Consider the following 23,449-nt stretch of genomic DNA (forward strand, 5'->3'; position numbering starts at 1 on the left):
TTTAATTTGTCTATGCAGAAGAAAATTTAAATACCAAGATTTTTGTAGCAAGAGTTGTTATGAGAAGCAAGTGTGCTATTTTAGTGTACTGTCTAAATGCAGAAAGCCATTCTATTTGAAAGGTATGAAAGCTTCCTCCCAATGTATCATACGGCATGAAAAAGAAAAAATGAGCTTAGGAAACAGACTGACCCATTTTGTTTCAATTTAAATTACAATAAATTATACTTTAAGAAAAATGTAATAGTCTCAGACAAATGACTCATCTCACTTTTTTCTTCTGATTAAATACCATGTCTTAGATAGTAACCATTTCACTTTTGCTTTGGAGAATGTGTTTAAAGATTTAATATTTTTAGACATCAGTTTATGTTTTATTTATTATATAATTAATGTAGTAATGATGATAACATTACATAGGGATTTTTGTGAATAATTATTATAACACTAGTTTTTTTATTAATTTATTAAATTGAAATGTCAGTTGTAGGTCTCTTCCTTCCTTCCTTACATTCCCAAACTCCCTTCTGATTCTCCACTATTCCTCAGAATAGAGAAGTCCTCCTAACCAAAGAGCCCAGCTCATCTATTCACAGGAGAATGGAGTTCATCTTCCTCCTGTATGTCCTGGTAGGGAAGTTTCATCATAGTCCATGTCAGTTATATCCCCCACTCCACTAACTAGTGGGCTGACATGAAGCTTAAGATGCCCATTGTTCTTATGTTCTTGGGGTCTGTGCATTGTAGTAGGTCTATCCTGTAGTAAATTACTAAAATCCACTAATAAGCGTGTTTATAGCTTGTGTGTCTTTGGGGGTCTGTTTTATGTCACTGAGGATGATCTTTTCTAGTTGCATCCATTTGCCTGCAAAATTTCATGATTTCCTTGTTTTTAACAGCTGAGTAGCATTCCATTGTGTAAATGTGACACAGGTTCTTTACCCAGGTTCTTTGGTTGAGAGATAGCTAGGTTGTTTCCAGTTTCTGGTTAGCACAAATAAAGCTGCTATGAACATAGTTGAGCAGATGTCCTTGTTGTGTGTAAGTATCCTTCAGGTGTATACCTAGGAGTGGTATAGCTGGGTCTCTTGGAATGGCTATTCCCAGTTTACTGAGAAAGTGCCAGCTTGATTTCCAAAGTGGTTATACAAGTTTATACCCCAGCCAGCAATGGAGGAGTGTTCCTCTTTCTGTATATCTTTGCCAGCATGTGTTTTCACTTGAGTTTTTGATCTTGGCCATTCTGACAGGTATAAGATGGAAACTCAAGTCATTTTGATTTGCATTTCCCCAATGACTAAGGATACTGAGAATTTCTTTAACTGCTTATGCACCATTCAAGATTCCTCTGTTGAGAATTCTCTTACCCTGTGTCTCATTTTTTAATTGGCTTAATTTGTTGCTGTTTATTTTCAGGAGTTCTTTAATATTCTGGATATTGACCCTTTGTCATATGTAGGATTGGTGAGGATCTTTCTCAATCATACATGGTAATCATTTCCTATTGATAGTGTTCATTGCTTTACAAAAGCTTTTCAGATTCATGATGTCCATTTATTAATTGTAGATCTTAGAGCTTATTCAGTTGGTGTTCTGTTTAGGAAGTTGTCTCTTATGCTAGTGAGTTCAAGTTTGTTACCCACTTTCTCCTCTAGCAGATTTCCTCTGGCTTTACATGGAGGTCTTTTTTTCCCCTTAATTTTACTTAACATTTATTACAATTTATTTACTTTGTATCCCAGCTGTAGCCTCCTCCCTTGTCTCCTCCCAGTTGCACTCTCCTTCCCCCTTCCCATTTTTTTCCCTATGACTCTCCACAAGTTCACTGATAGGGGAGGTCCTCCTCCATCTGACCCTATCCTATCAGGTATCATCAGGACTGACTGCATTGTCTTTCTCTGTGGCCTGGCAAGGATTCCCACTGCAAATCATGGGGGGTGATCAAACAGCCAGCCATTGAGTACATGTCAGAGACAGCCCCTGCTTCTGATGCTACATCAGAACAGGAGTTCTAGGTCCTCCACAGGTATAAGGTTTGCTTGATTCATCAGTCTCCACAGGCCCAATGGTTTCAGACTATTTTTTTTATCTCTATTGGTCTCCTGATGGAGCTACTATTTCCTCCGGTCTTTCTATCTCCCCCTTCTTCTATAAGATTCTCTGCACTCTGCCCAAATTTGGCTATGAGTCTTAGCATCTCCTGTGATATCATGCTGGATAGAGTCCTTCAAAGGCCCTCTGTGGAAGCCTCCTGTCCTGTTCCCTGTCTTCTCCCACTTCTGGTGTGTATCCTGTTCTGTTTGCCCTTCTGAATGAGGATTAAGCCTCTGTCCTAGGGTCCTCCTTACAGTTTCACTTTTTTAGAACTATGTATTTTAGTATGTTTATCTACATAATATGTTTAATGTCCACTTATAAGTGAGTATATACCATGTGTGTCTTTTTGCTTCTGGGGTCCCTCACTCGGGATGATATCTTCTAGTGTCATTCATTTGCCTGCCAGTTTCATAATTTCCTTGTTTTTAGAGGCTGAGTAGTATTCCATTGTGCAAACGTACCACAGTTTCTTCATCCATTCTTTGGTAGACTGACAAATAGGTTGTTTCTAGATTCTGGCTATTATTAATAAAAATGCTGTGAACACAGTTGAGCAAATTTCCTTGTTGAATGATTGAGTATCTTTCATATATATGTTCAGGAATGGTCTAGCTGGTTCTTGAGGTAACACTATTCCTAATTCTCTGAGAAAGAACCAGATTGATTACCAAAGTGGTTATACAAGGTTACCTTCCCACCATCAATGGAGGAAGGTTCCCCTTTCTCTAGGACATCTCCAGCATGTGTCTTCCTGTGAAGATTCTTTTCCATTCTGCAGGCTGTCATTTTGTTCTGGTGACAGTGTCCTTTCCTTTACAGAAGCTTTTCAGTTTCATTAAGTCCTTTTTATTCATTATTGATCCTAGAGCCTGTGTTGGTGTTCTTTTTTGTGTGTTTCTTTGGAGGAAGCTATGAAAGATTTTGTGGAGGAACCTGTCTACATTCCTTATTGGGGATTGGCTTTGAGTTTCTATAGTCTCAATTGATTTCCTGTTGGTACTGTCTACTGTGTTGGGATTGAAACTGATCTTTCTGATTCCTTCTCATGATCTCATGCCTTCATCCTCATCGATTGTAACTCTAAGGCACGTAAGAAAGAGTCAAAGCAATTGATATTCAGTGCTAATGTAATTTTGTATCCTGAGGTTTTTACATTTTTAGTTCTGGTGTTTTTAAAGACTGAGTTTCTTTGTGTAGCTTTGGCTGTGCAGAATGTAGGTAGGCAATCCAGGCAGGCCTCAAACTTAGAGGCGCATCTCATAGTGGCTCTAGTGGGCTAGCATTAAAGGAGGCCTAGTATGCATGGCATTTTTCTTTTGAAGTATAGGCTGATGGGCCTGATAGGTAGGTTTATGCACATGTCAAGCATATGCTTTTGTACTGGGTCTTCATCCACATCCACACTTGAATTTTGATATTCGGCAGAGAGTATATTCTATTTCTCAGAATATCATGTATTCATGACATTGTTACTGCCTGAGACTTCTGAGTCATTGGATTACGGGTGTGTGACGTTTTTTTCTACCTCTTGTATTTGTGTTGATTATTTTAAATAAGGGAATATGAGTAGTATTTTGCCCATATGTGTGACTATGCACCTCTTGTGTACTGCTTCTCACAATAGTCAGAGATGACCTCAGATCTCCTGAATTTGGAGTTATGGACAGTTGTGAGCCTCCATGTAAGCACTGTTAATTGAGCCCAGTTATTTGCAACACTAACAAGAGGTTTTCATTGCTGAGCCACCTCAACTGCCTTATGTTGCTCATTTACTACCAACTATTCCAGGTCTAATGTTTTCATCTGTCCATTTGTACATGTTTGAACATGAATTCCCTTTTAGTAAGGTCTCATTAATATTATAGTTTAAACTGGGCCACTTCTGGTTCCTAGTAGATACAGAACTGTAGTGAATATATAATTTTTTGTAAGATCTTAAAAAAACTGTTGAGTTCTTTGTATCTTTTTTATATGATTGATTTTTGCTGTGAATACAGGTTTTAAATGTACTTCTCGATGTCAAGAAACTTGTTTCAGAGGGTGGGCTGGCCTCTGACTCAATGAGATAAAACATACCTTTGCTTCCTGAGTGCTGGAATTAAAATAATGAGCCAATACTTCCTGTTTGCCCATAATTTTTTAGTTAGTAATTGTGCATACAGTTTCTGTGATCTGTGGTGTGTAGTGTTCATCGACTTCCTTGTTTTGCTTTCTTTATGTCTGTTAATTGGCATTTCTCTTATAAGGCTGTATTCAATTCGAAGGTTGCTGAAGTGATGTGAACCTCCTCAATTAGTTTCCTTCTAAAATGACTTGGTGAGTTCATCGAAACCTTTTTGACAGGACATATCAGGGAAGCACCAGAATTATATGAATATATTACCAATGAAGCATGCATTTACACTGTTGTCACCATTGTGCTTTCTATTATACTCATGTATGGTTTAATTTAGAATTCAGTAACCTATGACGATGTGGATGTGAAATTCACTCAGGAAGAGTGGGCTCTGCTGGATCCTTCCCAGAAGAGTCTCTACAAAGATGTGATGCTGGAGACCTATAAGCACCTTACAACTATAGGTAAGACAGTGAATTTTCTTTCTCTATTAAGGTAATGGGGACATCTGTTGTTATTGTTGTTTGTTTTATTGATGCTCTTATATAATTTCAATTAGAATTGGGATGATTGAGGTGAATAACCAGGCATGTTTCTGAGATTGACTGAACATAGTAACAGAAAATGTACCTATTTTTCAATAATATATCACACCTTTTCTGGTACATATTTTAGGCTACAATTGGGAAGAGCATAATATTGAAGAACATTGTCAACATTCTAGAAGATATGGAAGGTAATTATTTCATGGAAGTGGATATAATATGCCTGTGAAAAAATTTTTAATCATTTATTTATTCACTATTTATATATTATTGTGCCTGCACACCAGATGAGGGCACAAGATCTCATTATAGATGGTTGTGAGCCACCTTGAGGTTGCTGGGAATTGAACTCAGGACCTGTGGAAGACCAGCCAGTGCTCTTAACCTCCAAGCCAACTTGCCAGCCCCTGTGAAAAAAAACTTTAATGTGTCCCAGAAGTTTTAAAGAAAAGCAACAGTGTGAAAACAAATACTACTTTAAGAGTATTAAGGAACATTAAATTCTCCCAAACCCATGTTCCTCACTCTCAGGCATATTATTTATGTTCGCAAGGCATTCCAATGTTAAAGAAGACTGTGAAACCCTTCCTAAATAGACATTACTGTAAAAAACTGTTTTATTCACCTCTCATAATTGCTGTCTCCATGGATTACTGTCCCTCTGTCTTTTAAGTTCTGTACAATTTATCTTAGGCCTAGAAGATTTTCAGTCTGTGAGAATTACTGCTTCATATGCACACCCTATCTTGTTCTTTCTGAACTCATTGATAGCTGAGTCAGTTCAGCTATTCTGGCACAACTCCTCTCCTAGCTAACTTATTAAATCTGGCTTTTCTCCTTCCCTCTGAATTACGTTGTTTGGCCTTAAATAACTCCTGCATTTTTTTTGCTAATCATCAGCCTCTTCCTTATTTGCTGGCTGTCTTGATCTTTACCTTAGTTTTCTCACTAAAACCTGTCTTTCTATTACTGTCTTTCTATTACTTTCTATACACTAAAACTACCTCCTCTCTCCATGGAGTGTACCTTAAGGAGCTTCCTTTCCTCTCTCTTCTCATGAGAGATGCACATATCCTAATCTGTCAACTATTTTTCAGATTTTGTCCCTTTTGTGCCACTGAATTAGACATCCCTTTGAAACATGGGTGCTTCATTCTACCAACTATTTTACACCCTTTGTTTGAGATTACAGGCATGTACCAACATGCCTGAACCTAAACTTTTCTTTACGAGACATTGGTGTATACCAGGCTGGCATTGAAGTCAGATATGCTGGCCTCTGTCTCCTGGATTAAAGGTGTATTTCTATTCCAGCCAGATCACATAGACTTCGAAGGACTTTGGATAGGATCTTTTTACCACAGCATCCATGTTCTAAATTAAAATTCCTCTATATAAATGATAAATTATTACTTACATCCACATATTACATACTCTGTAGAAATTCCTATCTGTTGAGTATCCTACTGCTCATACTGAAAAAGGCATACTCATTGAATAGGTGATAATTTCATGTACAACACCTCCTTGTGAGAAAATATTCCATAGCAAAGGTGATTTTACTCATATCCTTGAAGTAAAGTTTGCTAAGCTACGTTAGACGGAAGGTATGAGAATCAAGAATATTGTTGGGGAGGAAACCAGAATCCCTATAGCACATGTCTTTGAGGAACAAAGTGTCCAACTATGTGAATTTGGGAATCTTTCATTTGTTATTCCTCTTTTAGTAGTTATATCCTTTGTCATAATTCATACAAGTCATGTAAGGGTAAGGATATGGAAAGAAGAACATACCTCTCTCTCCCAGAACAATTAGAAGGCATGTCCTAGTCCTTACTTTGAGTAGGCTTTTTGAATGTGGTGCAAGTTTACATTGAATTTATTAATAATTATTCATAATGAAATTACTACTTAATTGTTAAAGAATATTCATTGTGTCCTCCATAGCTATGATGTTCTTGTAGATCTCCATCATTACGTCTTTGTTGATATACTTTTTGGAAGGATCCAGCAAAGTCTGCTTTTCCTGAGTAGGTATTTTCCAGAAGCACATCATCGTGTGCTTCTAAACTATCCTATAGCATTCGAAACTATCCTATACATGTATACAACAGAAAGCATGATGGTGACAACACTATAAGTTTATATTTGTTCATGTGTTCATTCATTCATTATTAATAAAAAAATGAATCATAAGCTTTTATCACACTCAGAAAGTCTAAGCAAAGCAGGGGACTATTAATACATTACACTAATATTCTTCATTAGTTTTCCAAACTCATTGGGAATATAGCAAAAAAAAAACTCTCACTACAGAAAATCCCTATAATTTCTGTCCCTGTGGAAACTTTTGTGTCTATTATGGTTCATTTACAAATGTAGTATGAGTCCAATACAGGAAAGTTTATGAATTCAGTCACTGTGGTAAAGCTGACTGCTTCTAGGTCTTTTTAAATATGTGAAAACCCACTTATCTAAAAATGATGCTGTAAGTTGTCTATGTATTAAAGTTTCTTACCACCAAAGATATCTTGGAACATACAAAACACCCACAGTCAAGGGGGTAACTATGAATGTAAACAGAGTGATAAAAGGTTAAGAGGCAACTTCATTTTACAATTAGACGAAATTGCAAACTTATTTACGCCAAGAAAAAGATTCATCAGTGTAATGACTATTGTAAATCTTACAGATACCTAATTATCTTTGCAGGAATGAAAGAAAACATATTTATGAGAAGCACTATGAATGTAAGCAGTATGGTAAAGCGTTTTCCCAGCCCAGGAATATCCTAATGCCCAGAAGAACACATACTGGACAAAAACCTTATGAATGTAATCAGTGTGGGAAAGCCTTTTCACAAGTCAGTAATCTCCAGAGTCATAAAAGAACACATACTGGAGAGAAGCCCTATGAATGTAATCAGTGTGGTAAAGGCTTTTCATACCTCAGTACACTCCAAGTGCATAAAAGAACACATACTGGAGAGAAACCCTATGAATGTGTTCAGTGTGGGAAAGCCTTTTCACAACATGGAAGTCTTCAAAAGCATTTAAGAACACATACTGGAGAGAAGCCTTATGAATGTAATCAGTGTGGGAAAGCCTTTTCACAATTGAGTAGTCTACATATTCATAAAAGAACACATACTGGAGAGAAACCGTATGAATGTGGTCAATGTCATAAAGGCTTTTCACTCCTCAGTTCACTCCAAGTGCATCAAAGAACACATACTGGAGAGAAACCCTATGAATGTAATCAGTGTGATAAAGCCTTTTCACACCCCAATAGTATTCATGTACATAAAAGAACACATACTGGAGAGAAACACTACATATGTAATCACTGTGGTAAAGCCTTTTCAAAATCCAGTACTCTCCAAGTTCACAAAAGGACACATACTGGAGAGAAACCCTACAAATGTAATCAGTGTGGGAAAGACTTTTCACAAGTCAGTAATCTCCACAGTCATAAAAGAACACATACTGGAGAGAAACCCTACAGATGTAATCACTGTGGTAAAGCCTTTTCCCAATCCAGTAATCTCCATGTGCACAAAAAGACACATACTGGAGAGAAACCCTAGGAATGTAATCAATGTGATAAAGCCTTTTTAAAAAGCCAGCAGTCTGCAAAGGCATAATGGAACACACAATGGAGAGATACCCTACGAATGTAATTAATATGGTAAAGCCTTTGCATGTTGTAGTGGTCTTCAGAGGCATGAAAGAATTCAAACTGCAAAGAAATCTTATGAATGTAATCATTGTGTTAAATGCTTTTCACAACCCAGTTGTCTCTAAGTGCATAAAAGAACACATACTGGAGGGAAGCCATAAAAATGTAATCTGTGGCGGAAAGCCTTTTCACGGAAAGGAAATTAACAAAATAATAAGAGAACACATACTGGAGAGAAACCCTGTGAATGTAATTAAGGTGGTAAAGCCTTCACACATTGCAGTGATCTCCAAAGTCATGACAGAATTCATACTGGAGTGAAACCCAATGAATATACTCAACGTTGTAAAGGCTTTGCACATTGCTGTGATCTCGTAAAGGCTGAAAGTTTTCATACTGGACTGAAACCCTATGAATATAACCAGTAAACCCTTTGCCTGTCACATTTTTTCAAAGCGTCGAAAGAAAGTATACTGGAGAGAAAACCTTGTGAATGTTTTTAGTATATTGAAACCTTTCTACATTTCTATAGGCTTCACGTTCATGAATGAATCTTACTGAAGTGAAACCCTATGAATGTGTTTAACATGGTAATTCAAGGCTTTGTGTTTTCATGTTTCATAGAGATGTAATGAAGTGGTCTAATCAGTAATCAATTGCAACTCACTGCATAGCTTGATGTGATATGAACATGTATATATGATTGGACGTTCTGTGATTCTGTATGTTCCTCCTACTCATCCATTTGTCATTTCATCTTGAAGTACTGCATTCTATAGGATATATATATATATACTATAAAGATTCTAGATGATATAACAGCAAGGGTATTTACTTAAAAAGAAAGACTCCTGGTGTGTGCATATGACAGGATTATGTGGTTTTAATCCATGTCAGATATGTAAAGAGTGGGAGACAACTTTGTTGCATATCATTTGGCCATCTTAATATGAGGATTTGAGGTCTGATTTCCAGCTTTGGACACCAAAATCCTTTCCTACAGCTCTGTTTCCCTGGTGCTCCAATAAGATTAGTTGAGATATTATATGGATAAAACATTGTCCTTTTTCACATTATAAACATATTGTTATGTAATAATTGATGAATTCATGGCAATTTGGATGATAAAATTTGTTTGAAAATGAAAATGTGCAGCCAGTTCTCCTAGGCGCTGAGCCATGTGTTTAGCCCCATGAAAGTGTGATGAATAGCGTTTAGGTGTGAAAGGTTGATCCTAAGTTCATCTTTAACTCAGCCCTGATGATCCATAAGAAATAGACGATTGAAAGCATAAGAAAGTAACTTAAGCTTTATGCTTAAAGAAGTTATTGAGCCAATATCTTCACAAAAATATGGAAGTATCCAAAAAATGGCCAGGACAGAAACTGACAATACAAATGTTTTAAAAGTGGCTGACCATTTGACCAAAGCCAGCAGACTGAGTTTATCTCACAGGTGGTAAATAGGCATCCATGGGAGCTCACCAAAACGTATGTCAGCTATATCCTTTCTTGAGATTATGCCTAGTGCAAAGACAGAAAATGAACTTGAATGCACGAAGACCAACTTTTTTGAAATGGATTGTATTCTGTTTCCCTTGATGCAAGCAAACATGCAGTTAGAAGCTGTGACTGGTGAAGACTTCAGATGCTGTGGAGGTTGTTTTCAGGGGAGCCTGAGGTTCAAACAGATGTCAATAGAAGGCTGGACAAATCAGGCATTTAAAGAGACCAAGGAACATGGAGAAGGAGATTTTGGTGTTAAAGAAGGGGAAGTAGATTTGGATGTTAAAGAAAGGATAAAAGTCCCAGATTGCAATTTATTTTTGGGCTATACCTGAGGAGAAGCTGCCTCCTCCTGTTTTCTCTGTATCTACTCAGCTATGGTAGGTCAACCCTCCACTTCTTTCACTCTTTCCTTGTCTTCTCAGATATGTGTACATGTCAGTCAGAATACCATGCAGGCCACCACTTGGTGGTCTCAAATTGATCTTAAATCTCTCTCTCCCCACTGTTATCCCTGTAATCTCTCTCCCTGGCAGGAATTGGGATATTCTGAATAAACATTCCTATATCTCCCTTAGGTGAACATCTAATAAATCAATGGATTCCATGAAATTATAATCTGGTCTGGAATGCTTCATACAATATTACATACTTTGTCTAGCACATAAATGCAAGAATCTTGTTTCTATATAGTTTATAAAGTAAAGTATGTATGAAATAAAATTCTACTTATTAAATTTATAAAATTAATTAAAAATTGGAAAATTCATATTTTTTACAATATTAGAAGTCTATAGTTAAAAATATAGAATATTCAAACTGGAAAGAATGAGTGACTCCAGGTTTTTAATTGTACATGAACTACACTTTGATAAAGTCTAAAGTCTTAATAAAATTTATGATTTTTATTTCTAAAAAAAAAAAAAAAGAAAAGACCTATTTCCCTAGATGAGATATTTTCTACTCAGTAGCACTATGTCATTCTTTGAATACCTTGCAGGAGAGAAATGTGCTGAGAATGAGGGAGCAACTTATAGGCAGGAAGTTTTTAATGTATGGCTTGGAGAGATTACTTAGTTGTGTATCTCTGCTCTCTAAACCTACTAAACCTAAAGGATGAATGTTTTACCATATGTTGTACTTCACACCTAAGACAAGCTGTTGAGGTGCCTTTTTGACAGAAGGTTTTCTGGCTTCCAGGTTCTCCCAGCATCCCTCCATCCCTACCATTTAAAGGGTATGATTGGCGTTTCCCACCTCTGTCCTTAAATTTTCAGAACAGTAGAATGGACCTGCCCTCTCCCAGAGGTAACCAGATATTTTATTTTCTTCTATATGCTTTTCTTCTCTTTCTCTGTTTTCTTTTGTTCTCTCTCTCTCCCTCTCTCCCTCTCTCTCTCTCTCTCTCTCTCTCTCTCTCTCTCTCCATGCTTCTCTTTGCCCACATTTAGGATTACTCCATGGTAGCTTCCATGACCTTAAACTTGGGAACTGGGAACCCTCTGAGAACTGTTTGCATAAGCTTGCAATTAAATACTTTACCATGTCTTCAATTAGCAAATATTACCTGTGGGAAGAAAGAAATGGCATAACATTATATATTCATCACTGGTTAAAATTTGTCACACTGAATAAATATGTGAATATGTTTCCAGTTTTCATTGATAATTTGTGTTTTAACGATGGTTTTTGTTTTTTCCCTCGCCCCCTACATGTGGACTAGGGAAGGTGCATGGGGGAGATTGGGAGGCTGGGTGGGAATGGTCGGAGTTGTAAGTGGATACAGCCATGTTACAAAGGGAATAAATTGTAATAAATAAATAGCTTAATTAAATGTATTTTCATTTTCAAACATTGTTTTCTCTCTTTTTTGTTTGAAATAATAGTCTCATTATAAATTTCAGGCTGAAATTTGTATTTAGTGTACATACTAGATCTGCTTACCTTGCCTCCCTAGTACCTGCAGTATAGTTGGGCATGGTCTACCTCAATAATTCAGTTTTTTTGTGGGCTTATTGAGAGTAAATTGTTGAATCCAAATGGTCATGGTAGGCAGGACACAGACTCTGTTCCTTAGTCCAATAATAGAAAAAAGCATTGATCAGTTGCAGTTGTTTGGCTTAAAATCCTCTCCTTTAAGTATAAAGAAAATTATTGTTTTTTTTCTTTAACATTGAGATTTTATGACACATCAAAGTAGATTGGAGTTCTGTTCTTCATTCAACAGATAGTGAAAAGTAGCCTCACAGACATAAGGAGATTCTCAATATAGTTAAGTGTAACAACTCATTACACTCATCCCAATATTCTAGGAAATCACTGAGGTTAAAACCATCCAAGCCAGGCACGGTAACACAGGCCTGTAATCATGGTGTTCAGAAAGATAATGCAGGAACTTAAAGATGACAAAGTAATCCAAGGAAATATCCCAGGTCAATGGTATAATGGGAGGTCCACAGAACAAAGAGAGACTGATTAGCTGAGACCAATGTCCATAGTCCTCCTCACAGCTCCAGAACATCAGGACCATTCCAGCACCATGGGTTATCTAAGGAATTTCTCACCCTGTGCTTTCTAATGTTTCCTGTCCAAGACAGCTTAGGTCGCTTCAGGGTTAGACTCCTGTGGGCATGGAAGACTAGAACTCCCTCCAATTGTGGGATTAGCCTCAGGCAGGGATACACTCCTTAATTATATATCCTACACAAAGGGTTCAGCACAGAATCCTTATACCTTATCCTCACAACCAATAGGAATAGACTTAGAGGAATAGACTTAGTAGGTCCATACTTATTCACACATTCTTTTTTAAGACATTAGAAGGAAGGAATTCAGAAAGACATGGAGAAAGCAGAAGGAAAGGGGAAATGGTGTAATATATTTTAATTAACATCTGTAGAAAAAGTTGTAAATAAATGGGGGCGAGAGATAGCATGGAAGTTAACAGCACTGGGTGTTGTTACAGAGGACAAGTTCCATTTCAGATATCACTTGCTAGCCAGCAAATACCCTGTAAATGTGTTCCCATGGGTTCTGTTGCCCACTTTGGCCATTTCAAGTAGGGTACAAAGACACATGAACACAAAACATGCATATATCTGAAAGATATATAAAGCTTAACAAAGTGTCTTTCTCAGGGTTGGAGTGCTCAGTGGTTTGAAGCAGTGGCTGGTATTACAGATGACCTGGGTTTTATCCCAACAACCACATGGCATCTTACAGCTGTCTAGAACTCCATGGTCCATCAATTTCACAAAACATCAATGCACATGAAATAAAAATAAGCAAATTTTACAAACAGAATTCTCTACATTGATGTCACAGTTCTGAGAAAGATAGCAGTCTTGGGTAGCTGCAATGAACTCCTTTTCCTTTATTGAGCCAACCTGCCTAGAGGCAAAAGCAGCCTTATTCTAAGGTTGGACTAGTTCAACATAGCTGTCCATCTAAGAATTGCAAACACAGTCCTATTTGGTGTTATTTCCTTTATGTTTTCTGTATTTGTGATCTCTCCACTTTGTATGTCAGTGACTTTTGGCAGTGATGAATCTTGCAAATGTATCTTTTATATCACACATGATGATCTAGAAGATGGATTTGCTGGGGAAATCTCCATCTGCTTCAGGAACTAGACTTTCAGTCTTCATTTCCTGTTGGAATTATTCAAAGTGTGGGAGGTTTCCAAGATGGTGGTGACCAGTGTGCCCTGTATTAGAGGGGCAGAGGATCTGAGACTCTGAAATGGGTGAGGGGATAGGAAGCTGGATCCAGAACATCAACCTTGAATTTTCCCTGATTACAGGGGACATCCTGTGAGTTGAGGCCTATTGGACCCAGCCCTGCCATGGTCATCTCTCATGATTGAGAGTCAAAGTGTGGAGCTCCTGTACTTTCTGCCCATCCCAGCCAGTGAGGATCCCCAGGTCCAGGAACCCTAAATCCAGCAGCCAGACATCAGATGGTCCATGCTCCCCTCAAGGGAGCTTCAGTATTCCTGGAACAGTTAGGCTCAATTGCACCCAGGCCTCCCCATGGCTGTCTGCCAGGTCTGAGAGTCATGAACCATGGGGGCTCTATACTTTATGCTGATGCCAGTGACTGAAGACCCCCAGGTCTAGGGAACCTCTGTTCTTGCAGCCGGACATCTAATCTCTCTTAATCCCCTTCAAGCATCTTCAGGATTCTTGGGACATTTTGGGGTCAATAGATCTGGTACCCCCAGAGCTGTTTCCCAGGTCTGACAGTCAGGAAAAATGGACCCCCTGCACTTGACAGATATGCCAGTGAATGGAGATCACAAGGTCCAGGAACTTTCCTCTCCAGCACCCAGACATTGGATCCCTCCTGGTCCCCTGAAAGCAGTATTGAGGTTCCTGGGGATGAGTACCCAACATTGAAACCACAGTTCACTGGTCACCCAGACTAGGCAAACAGTGGAAGCACCTGGAACATGGATACAGGATGGCCCAGCCCAAATGAGTCTGAGTGACAGAGACACAAAATCTGGCACAAAATCCCTTGTATATTTCCCCCTAAACCCCTCATTTGGCCTCCTGTATTCTCTGTCTGCCCTGCACCCTCACTCTCTTCAAGGATGCCAGGACAGATCCTTGTATCTTTCCTTCTCCAGAAACTAGTGCCTTGCCTCTTAAGTGTGAAAAATACCAACTGAATCCACAGATGTCAGCTCAACCTGCTCCTTGGCATCCCTTCTGGACAAGGGCACCACCAAACACATCACTTACACTCTTCTGAGGAGATCACACACTGTTGCTGATCTTGATCCATCTAGCTCCCAACTTCCAGAAGAAATGAACATTCAGGACTTCCCAAAAGGTGATGCTGAATCCCATCCCCCATAGACCAACACTCCCCATTCATCTTAGTGGTATACACATACAGACTAGGGTCACTTCCATACCCTTAACACATACATCATCCTAGGGCTGGACACAGACCCAGTCACATGGAGTGCTAGTGTGTTCTCTTTTCTTTTAATGTTCCTTTGAAATGTATACACCTTACCCTTGTTCATTCCAATGCTGATTTCTTTTCTCCCTCCCCCCATTCTCTCGCTTCAATTAGGATATTGCATTATGATACTTACTCTAAGCATCCTGTCTCAACTTTGTTTAAACAGGCCATAATAAATCAACTAGCCACAATGCTGAGCAATGGGATGAGCCAGAGGGTAGGAAAGAGGGGAGGAGCTAGAGGACAGGAAATGAGTGGGAGGAGAGCTAAGGGAGGAGAGAGCTTGGGGAGAGATCTTGGAACTATGTGGAAATGGACTAGACCTAAGTTATCACTAAAATCAAGTATAATGCAGGAAATCTAAATGTTAAGAAACTATGAGGGCATGAAGGTTTAGGATGGAGTAAATATTACCCAGCATTTTGTTCTAGGTTAACTAAAGAAATCCCCGTGTCTGTGTGGCGATTTGGTTGCACAGCTGTTAAAGGGTAACAGCAAGCATTACTAAAAGATAATAGTAAATTTTAACAGCAACTTACAACAAATGACACCCAAGTAATCTAAGTATCCACACCTTTAAATCACACTTTATCATAACTTGGTGGGGGTAGTAAGATCCCAGTGATAAAACCCAAACTTGGGGGGGGGGCGGAGCCAAGATGGCGATTAACACACACCGTTTCTGTGTGGTGGGATACCTGAACTTCTGAGTTGGTGAATGGAAGGACCCCTAACCCAGGAAAACCACGGTGAGGCTTTCTAAACAACAGGGAACATCGCAGGAGGTGAAAACTTTGCTCTCGGGTCGCCCGGGGACTTGTTTGGGGAAGGAGAGAAATGATCCTTTGATCTTGTGGCACTCCCTTCCCCCAGACCTCCTTCCTCCTCAGCACACCAGCACAGCAGACTCATCTTTCTCAGTGCAGACCTAACTGCCTGATGTATATAGCCGCTGAGGCGGAGCCCCAAGCACTTTAGCGGCAGGCAAAAGCCAGCAGTAAGTGTCTCACAGTCCCAGATTCACACAGCAGCTGCACCATCCTCCCAGGGTGCGAATCTGGTAGATGCCATACTAGCTCCGCAGGATCGCGATCACTGATGGTACAGCCCGCCCAATCCCACAGTGACAGAGAATATGCTATATACTCACCAAAACAAGGCAGAAACATCATACAACCTGGACACACCAGGCTATAAGCCTCCCAAGCTGGGAGAGCCCAGCAAAGAGACCCCAGGACTTCCCAGAAAGCATCGGGACTAGCGACCCAGTCTCCAGTTACAGCGGGACTTGGCGGCGGAACAGCACTGAACTGGAGGGGCACAACAGCCCTCCAGTTTAAGACTAACCAGGGCCAAACCAGAGAACAGAGAGCCTGGTTACCCCATCCCTGCTGAAGTGACCACCCTGAAATCTCCAGCTGCAGCAAGACCTCAGAACCTGGCAGTGACAGCAGCACAGAACTGGCGGAACACATCAAAGAAGCAGGGCCAAACCAGAGAGCAGAGAGCCCTGGATACCATGATCTCTGCCAAGAGACCTACCTGTAAGTGAGTGCACCCTTGAGAATCTGCAGTTCCCCAGATCCTGGGTCCTTATAAATCAGAAGCCAGGCTTCGAACCACCCTCCCACCCACATACCCACTTTGGAAAACAGAGGGGCACTAGCGACATTGAAGTTCCTGCCCTGTGGGCCTGATTGAGGAGTTAAGACAGTTAATGCCAGAAATTGCGCTGCAATCATCATTAGCACCTGCGACATATACAGTTCAGAGCCCCTCCCACACACTCAAGGGTTCAACATTAGCCATCACTCTGTCCCTTGAGAAACTCATCCACGCACACTTACACACACACACACACACAAACGCGCGCGTGCATACATGCTTGCATTTGCCCCGTTTGCACCTGAGTACTTTCCTCCCACATGTACAGCTAGTCCTCAGCACACGCTGAGAGTTCTCAGCTTCCTGAAGAACTCTCCAGACACCAGAGAGAGACAGCACCAGTCTGATCTGCAGAATCCAAAAACAAACAGGGAAGGTTTCAGACAAGCCAATGGCCAGGGATAGGCGAAAGAACACTTCCAACATAAATCAGGACATCATGACTTCACCAGCAAACCCCAAAATCGATGGATACTCCAATTCAGCAGAAGCACAGGAAAATGATTTTAAAGCCATGCTTGCCCAATTATTTGAGGCTCATAAGGAGGAAATGAACAAGTCTTTCAAAGAGATGGCCAGTCAATTGGAGGCAAAGAAAGAAGAAATAGACAATATCCTTAAAGAAACACAGGGAAACATAGACAAACAAATAGATATACAAGTAGAGGAAAAATTAGTGGCATATAAAAAGGAAGTGAAAAAAGAAATAGAGGCCATCGTAGAGAGACAGGAATCCAAATTCAAACACATGAAAGAAATGGTGCAAGGCATGCAAACAGAATTAGAATCAATAAAGAAAACACAAAATGAGAAAACCCTTGAGCTGGAGAACTTGGAGAAAAGATCAGGAACCACAAAAGTAAGCATCACCAACAGAATACAAGAGATGGAAGAGAGAATCTCTGGAGCTGAAGACACACTTGCAGAAATGGATACTTCTCTCAAAGAAAAAGTAAAATCAGAAAAGTTCCAATCACAAAATATCCAAGAAATCAAGGATGCTATGAAAAGACAAAATCTAAGAATAATAGAAATTCATGAAAAAGAAGACTCCAGACTCCAAGGTCCAGAAAATATTTTCAAGAAAATCATAGAAGAAATTTTTCCCAACTTAAAGAAAGAGATGTCCATAAGTATACAAGAGGGCTACAGAACTCCAAATAGACTAGACCAGAAAAGAAACACATCATGTCACATCATAGTCAAAATACTAAATCTACAGAACAAAGAAAAGATATTAAAAGCAGCAAGGGAAAAAGGCCAAGTAACATATGAAGGTAGACCTATCAGAATCACACTGGACTTCTCATCAGAAACTATGAAAGCCAGAAGGGCCTGGGCAAGTATCATGGAGACTCTAAGAGATCACAAATGTCAACCCAGACTACTATACCCTGCAAAGCTTTCAATCAACATAGATGGAGAAAACAAAATATTCCATGACAAAACTAAATTTACACAATATCTACAGCAAACCATCCCTACAGAAGATACTAGAAGGAAAACTCCAATCCAATGAAAACAAATTCACCCAAGAAAACAGGGGATACAGATAATATCCCAACAAAAATGAAAAGAAAACAAGCAATGAAACAGGGTTAGATCACCGACTCCATTACAAAAGGAACTAACATGCATTGGTCACTATTATCTATCAAGATCAATGGACTCAACTCACCAATAAAAATGACACAGGCTAACAGAATGGTTAAGGAAACAGGATCCAACATTCTGTTGCATCCAAGAAACACACCTATGCAACAAAGATAAATACTACCTCAGAGTAAAGGGCTGGAAAACTGTTTTTCAAGCAAATGGTTCCAGAAAACAAGCTGGAGTAGCCATCCTAATATCTAAGAAAATAGACTTTCAACCCAAGTTAATCAAAAAAGATAAGGAGGGCCACTATATTCTCATCAAAGGAAAAATCCACCAAGAGGACATCACAATCTTGAATATCTATGCCCCAAATACAAGAGCACCGACAATCGTCAATGAAACATTATTAAAGCTTAAATCATACATTGATCCTAATACCTTAATAGTGGGAGACTTCAACACTCCACTCTCACCAAGGGACAGATCAACTAGACAGACACAAAATAGGGAAATAAAAGCACTTACAGAGTCCCTAAATCAAATGGACCTAATAGACGTCTACAGATCGTTTCACCCAAACTCAAAAGAGTACACCTTCTTTTCAGCACCGCATGGAACCTTTTCCAAAATAGACCATATAGTGGGTCACAAAGCAAGCCTCAACAGATACAAAAGGATTGAAATAATCCCTTGTATCCTATCTGACCACCATGGACTAAAGCTAGACATCAACAACAACAGAAACAACAAAAAGCCGACACGCACATGGAAACTGAACAACTTACTACTCAATGACAGCTGGGTTAAGGAAGAAATAAAGAAAGATATTAAAGACTTCCTAGAATTCAATGAAAAGGAAGGCACAACATACCCAAATTTATGGGATACATTGAAAGCAGTGCTCAGAGGAAAATTTATAGCACTAAGTGCCTGCAAGAAGAAATTCGTAACATCACATACGAACAACTTAATGGCCCAACTGAAAAACCTAAAAAAAAAAAAAGAAGCAGATACACCCAAGAGGAGCAGATGGCTGGAAATAATCAAACTAAGGGCTGAAATCAATTAATTAGAAACAAAGAAAACTATCCAAAGAATCAATGAAACAAAAAGCTGGTTCTTTGAGAAAATCAACAAGATAGACAAACCCTTAGCCAAACTAACTAAAAAGCAGAGAGAAACTATCCAGATCAGCAAAATCAGAAATGAAAATGGGGTCATAACCACAGACACTGAGGAAATCCAAACAATTATTAGGTCATACTACAAAAGCCTATATGCCACAAAATTTGAAAATCTAAATGAAATGGATAATTTTCTTGAAAGATTCCATCTACCAAAACTAAGTCAAGATCAGGTAGAAAGACTGAATAGCCCTATATCTCCCAAGGAAATCGAAGCAGTCATTAACAGTCTCCCCTCCAAAAAAAGCCCTGGACCAGATGGCTTTGGCAGAGAATTCTACAAGACCTTCAAAGAAGTGCTAACTCCAATTCTCCTCAAGCTATTCCACAAAATAGAAACAGAAGGAACGCTACCAAACTCATTCTATGAAGCCACAGTCACCTTGATACCCAAACCACACAAAGACCCAACAAAAAAGAGAACTTCAGGCCTATCTCTCTTATGAACACTGACACAAAAATACTCAATAAAATTCTTACAAACCGAATCCAAGAACATATCAAAGATATCATCCATCATGACCAAGTAGGCTTCATCCCAGGCATGTAAGGGTGGTTCAACATACGGAAATCCATCAATGTAATCCACTACATAAACAAATTGAAGGAAAAAACCACATGATCATCTCCTTAGATGCCGAAAAAGCATTTGACAAAGTCCAACACCCATTCATGTTTAAAGTCTTGGAGAGATCAGGGATACAAGGCACATACCTAAAGATAGTAAAGGCAATATACAGCAAGCCTATAGCTAACATCAAACTCAATGGAGGGAAACTTAAATCAATCCCACTGAAATCAGGGACAAGACAAAGCTGTCCATTGTCCCCATATCTCTTCAACATAGTACTTGAAGTCCTAGCCAGAGCAATAAGAAAACTAAAGGAGATCAAGGGGATAGAAATCGGAAAGGAAGAGGTCAAAATGTCACTATTTGCAGATGATATGATAGTATACATGAGCGACCCCAAAAATTCAACCAGAGAACTCCTTCAGCTGATAAACACCTTCAGCAAAGTGGCAGGATACAAAATCAACTCAAAAAAATCAGAAGCCCTCCTGTATACCAAAGACAAAAAGGCTGAGAAAGAAATTAGGGAAACAACACCCTTCACAATAGCCACTAATAACATAAAGTACCTTGGTGTCACTCTAACCAAGTAAGTGAAAGACCTGTTTGAGAAAAACTTCAAGTCTCTGAAGAAAGAAATCGAAGATATCAGAAGATGGAAAGATCTCCCATGCTCATGGATTGGTAGGATTAACATTGTGAAAATGGCCATACTGCCAAAAGCAATCTACAGATTCAATGCAATTCCCATCAAAATACCAACTCAATTCTTTACAGACCTTGAAAAAAAGATTCTCAGCTTCATATGGAGAAACAAAAAACCCAGAATCTCCAAAACGATCCTTTAAAACAACAGATGATCTGGAGGTATCTCCATACCTGATCTCAAGCTGTACTACATGGCAACAGTAATAAAAACTGCATGGTATTGGCATAGAAACAGAAAGGAGGATCAATGGAACCACATAGAAGACCCAGAAATAAATCCACACACCTATGAATACTCGATATATGACAAAGAAGCCAAATCCATTCAATGGAAAAAAGACAGCATCTTCAACAAATGGTGCTGGACCAACTGGATGTCTACATGCAGAAAAATGAAAATAGATCCATATTTATCACCCTGCAAAAAACTAAAGTCAAAGTGGATCAAGGACCTCAACATAAAACCAGATACCCTAAATCGATTGGAAAAAAAAGTGGGGAACAGCCTAGAACTCATTGGCACAGGAGACAACTTCCTGAACAGAACACCAACAGCACAGGCTCTAAGAGCAACAATCAATAAATGGGACCTCATGAAACTGAAAAGTTTCTGTAAAGCAAAGGACACCGTCATCAAAACAAAACGACTGCCTACAGATTGGGAAAGAATCTTCACTAACCCTTTATCTGACAGAGGACTAATATCCAGTATATACAAAGAACTAAAAAAGCTGAAAAACGGCAAACCAAATAACCCACTTAAAAAATGGGGAACAGAGCTAAACAGAATTCTCGACAGAGGAATATCGAATGGCAGAAAAACACTTAAAGAAATGCTCATCCTCATTAGCCATCAGGGAAATGCAAATCAAAACGACCCTGAGATATCACCTTACACCCATCAGAATGGCCAAGATGAAAAACTCATGTGACAACACTTGCTGGAGAGGTTGTGGAGAAAGGGGAACCCTCCTCCACTGCTGGTGGGAATGTAAACTGGTACAACCACTCTGGAAAGCTATCTGGTGCTTTCTAAGACAAATAGGAATAGTGCTTCCTCCAGACCCAGCTATACCACTGCTAGGTATATACCCAAATTTTGTTCAAGTACACAAAAAGGACACTTGATCAACCATGTTTATAGCAGCTCTATTTGTAATAGCCAGAACCTGGAAACAACCCAGATGTCCATCAACGATGGAATGGGTACAGAAATTGTGGTATTTTTATACAATGGAATACGACTCAGCAATCAAAAAGGAAGAAATCATGAAATTTGCAGGCAAATGGTGGGATCTAGAAAAGATCATTCTGAGTGAAATATCCCAGAAGTAGAAAGACAAACATGGGATATACTCACTTATATAGACCTATAAGATATGATAAACATAATGAAATCTATACACCTAAAAAAGATAATCAATTGAGCAGACATGGGGTAAGATTATCAATCCTCGTTTAGAAAGACAGATGGGATGTGCATTGAACGTATGACAGGAGTCTACTGAGCGCATCTGAAAGACTCTAACTAGCAGTGTTTTCAAAGCAAAGACTCATGACCAAACCTTTGGCAGAGTACAGGGAATCATAAGAAAGAAGGGGAGTTAGTCTGATGGGGAAAGGATAGGAGCTCCACAAGGACCAAATATATCTGGGCACAGGGTCTTTTCTGAGACTGACATTCAACCAAGGACCATGTATGGATATAACCTAGAACCTCCACTCAGATGTAGCCTGTGGTAGCTCAGTAACCAATTGGTTTCCCAAAGTGAGGGGAACAAGGACTATTTCTAATAGGAACTCAATGACTGGCTCTTTGGCCTCCCCACCCCTGAAGGGAGGAGCAGTCCTGTTAGGCCACAGAGGAGGGCTTTGCAGCCAGTCCTGAAGATACCTGATAAAACAGGATCAGATGAATGGGGAGGAGGTCCCCCCTATCAGTGGACTTGGAAAGGGGCACAGTGGAGATGAGGGAGGGAGGGAGGGACTGGGAGGGAATGAGGGATTGGGACATGGCTGGGATACAGAGTTAATAAAATGTAACTGATAAAAAAATAAAAAAAATAAAAAAATAAAAAAAAATTCAGAATTGAAGAAAAAAAAATCTGGCTTTTCTACTCTCACCGTATTGCTTTTTATAGTCTCCAGCTAACTCCATTCATCTTTTCCAATCTTTAGGCTCTTTTTTATTCTCTGGCTCATTTGATCTTGACCTCAGTTCTCTCTTTCCAACCGGTCTTTCTATTACTGTCCCAGTAAAACTCCCTCTTCTCTCCATGTAGTACCCCTTAAGAAGCACATTTCTGTTACTGTCTCGTGAGAGACACATGTATCATATTCTGCCAAATATTCTGATTGTGTCAGCTTTTCTGCCACTACTTTTTCTTCTAACTGATTTAGTGTGTCTGGTTTTATGTTGTTATCTTTGATGTACTTGGACTTTCTTTTTGTGCAGAGTGAGTATTATGGATCTATTTGCATTTTCCTGCAGGTAGATATCCAGTTAGACCAGCACTATTTGTTAAAGGTGCTGGTCTTTTTTACATTGTATGGTTTTGGATTATTTGTCAAAAATCAAGTGACCGTAGGTGTGTGGGTTTTTTTCTGAGTCTTCTCTTTGGTTCCATTGATCCAGTATTCTGTTCTTATGCCAATACCATGTAGTTTTTATTGCTATGGCTGTGTAGTATAGCGTGAGATCAAGGATGGAGATACAGATGAACTGTTGTTGTACAGGATCATTTGGGCAATTTTGAGGGGTTTTTTTCCATATGTAGTTGAGAATTGTTCTTTTCAGGTCTGCAAAG

General features: G+C 39.2%; 1 protein-coding gene across 1 annotated transcript; it reads left to right on the forward strand.

The window, feature by feature from the left end:
* Positions 1 to 600: 600 nt before the first annotated feature.
* Positions 601 to 8,335, forward strand: LOC132650763 (zinc finger protein 239-like; the record flags this gene model as incomplete). Its single annotated transcript, XM_060376087.1, has 5 exons — positions 601 to 630; positions 1,417 to 1,464; positions 4,551 to 4,677; positions 4,889 to 4,949; positions 7,471 to 8,335. Coding segments are annotated over exons 1-5 (1,131 nt in total), but the record flags the coding sequence as incomplete, so codon positions are not given.
* Between the last annotated feature and the right edge of the window lie 15,114 nt (positions 8,336 to 23,449).

This window comes from Meriones unguiculatus, assembly GCF_030254825.1.
Source record: "Meriones unguiculatus strain TT.TT164.6M chromosome 13 unlocalized genomic scaffold, Bangor_MerUng_6.1 Chr13_unordered_Scaffold_33, whole genome shotgun sequence".
NCBI lineage: Eukaryota > Metazoa > Chordata > Mammalia > Rodentia > Muridae > Meriones > Meriones unguiculatus.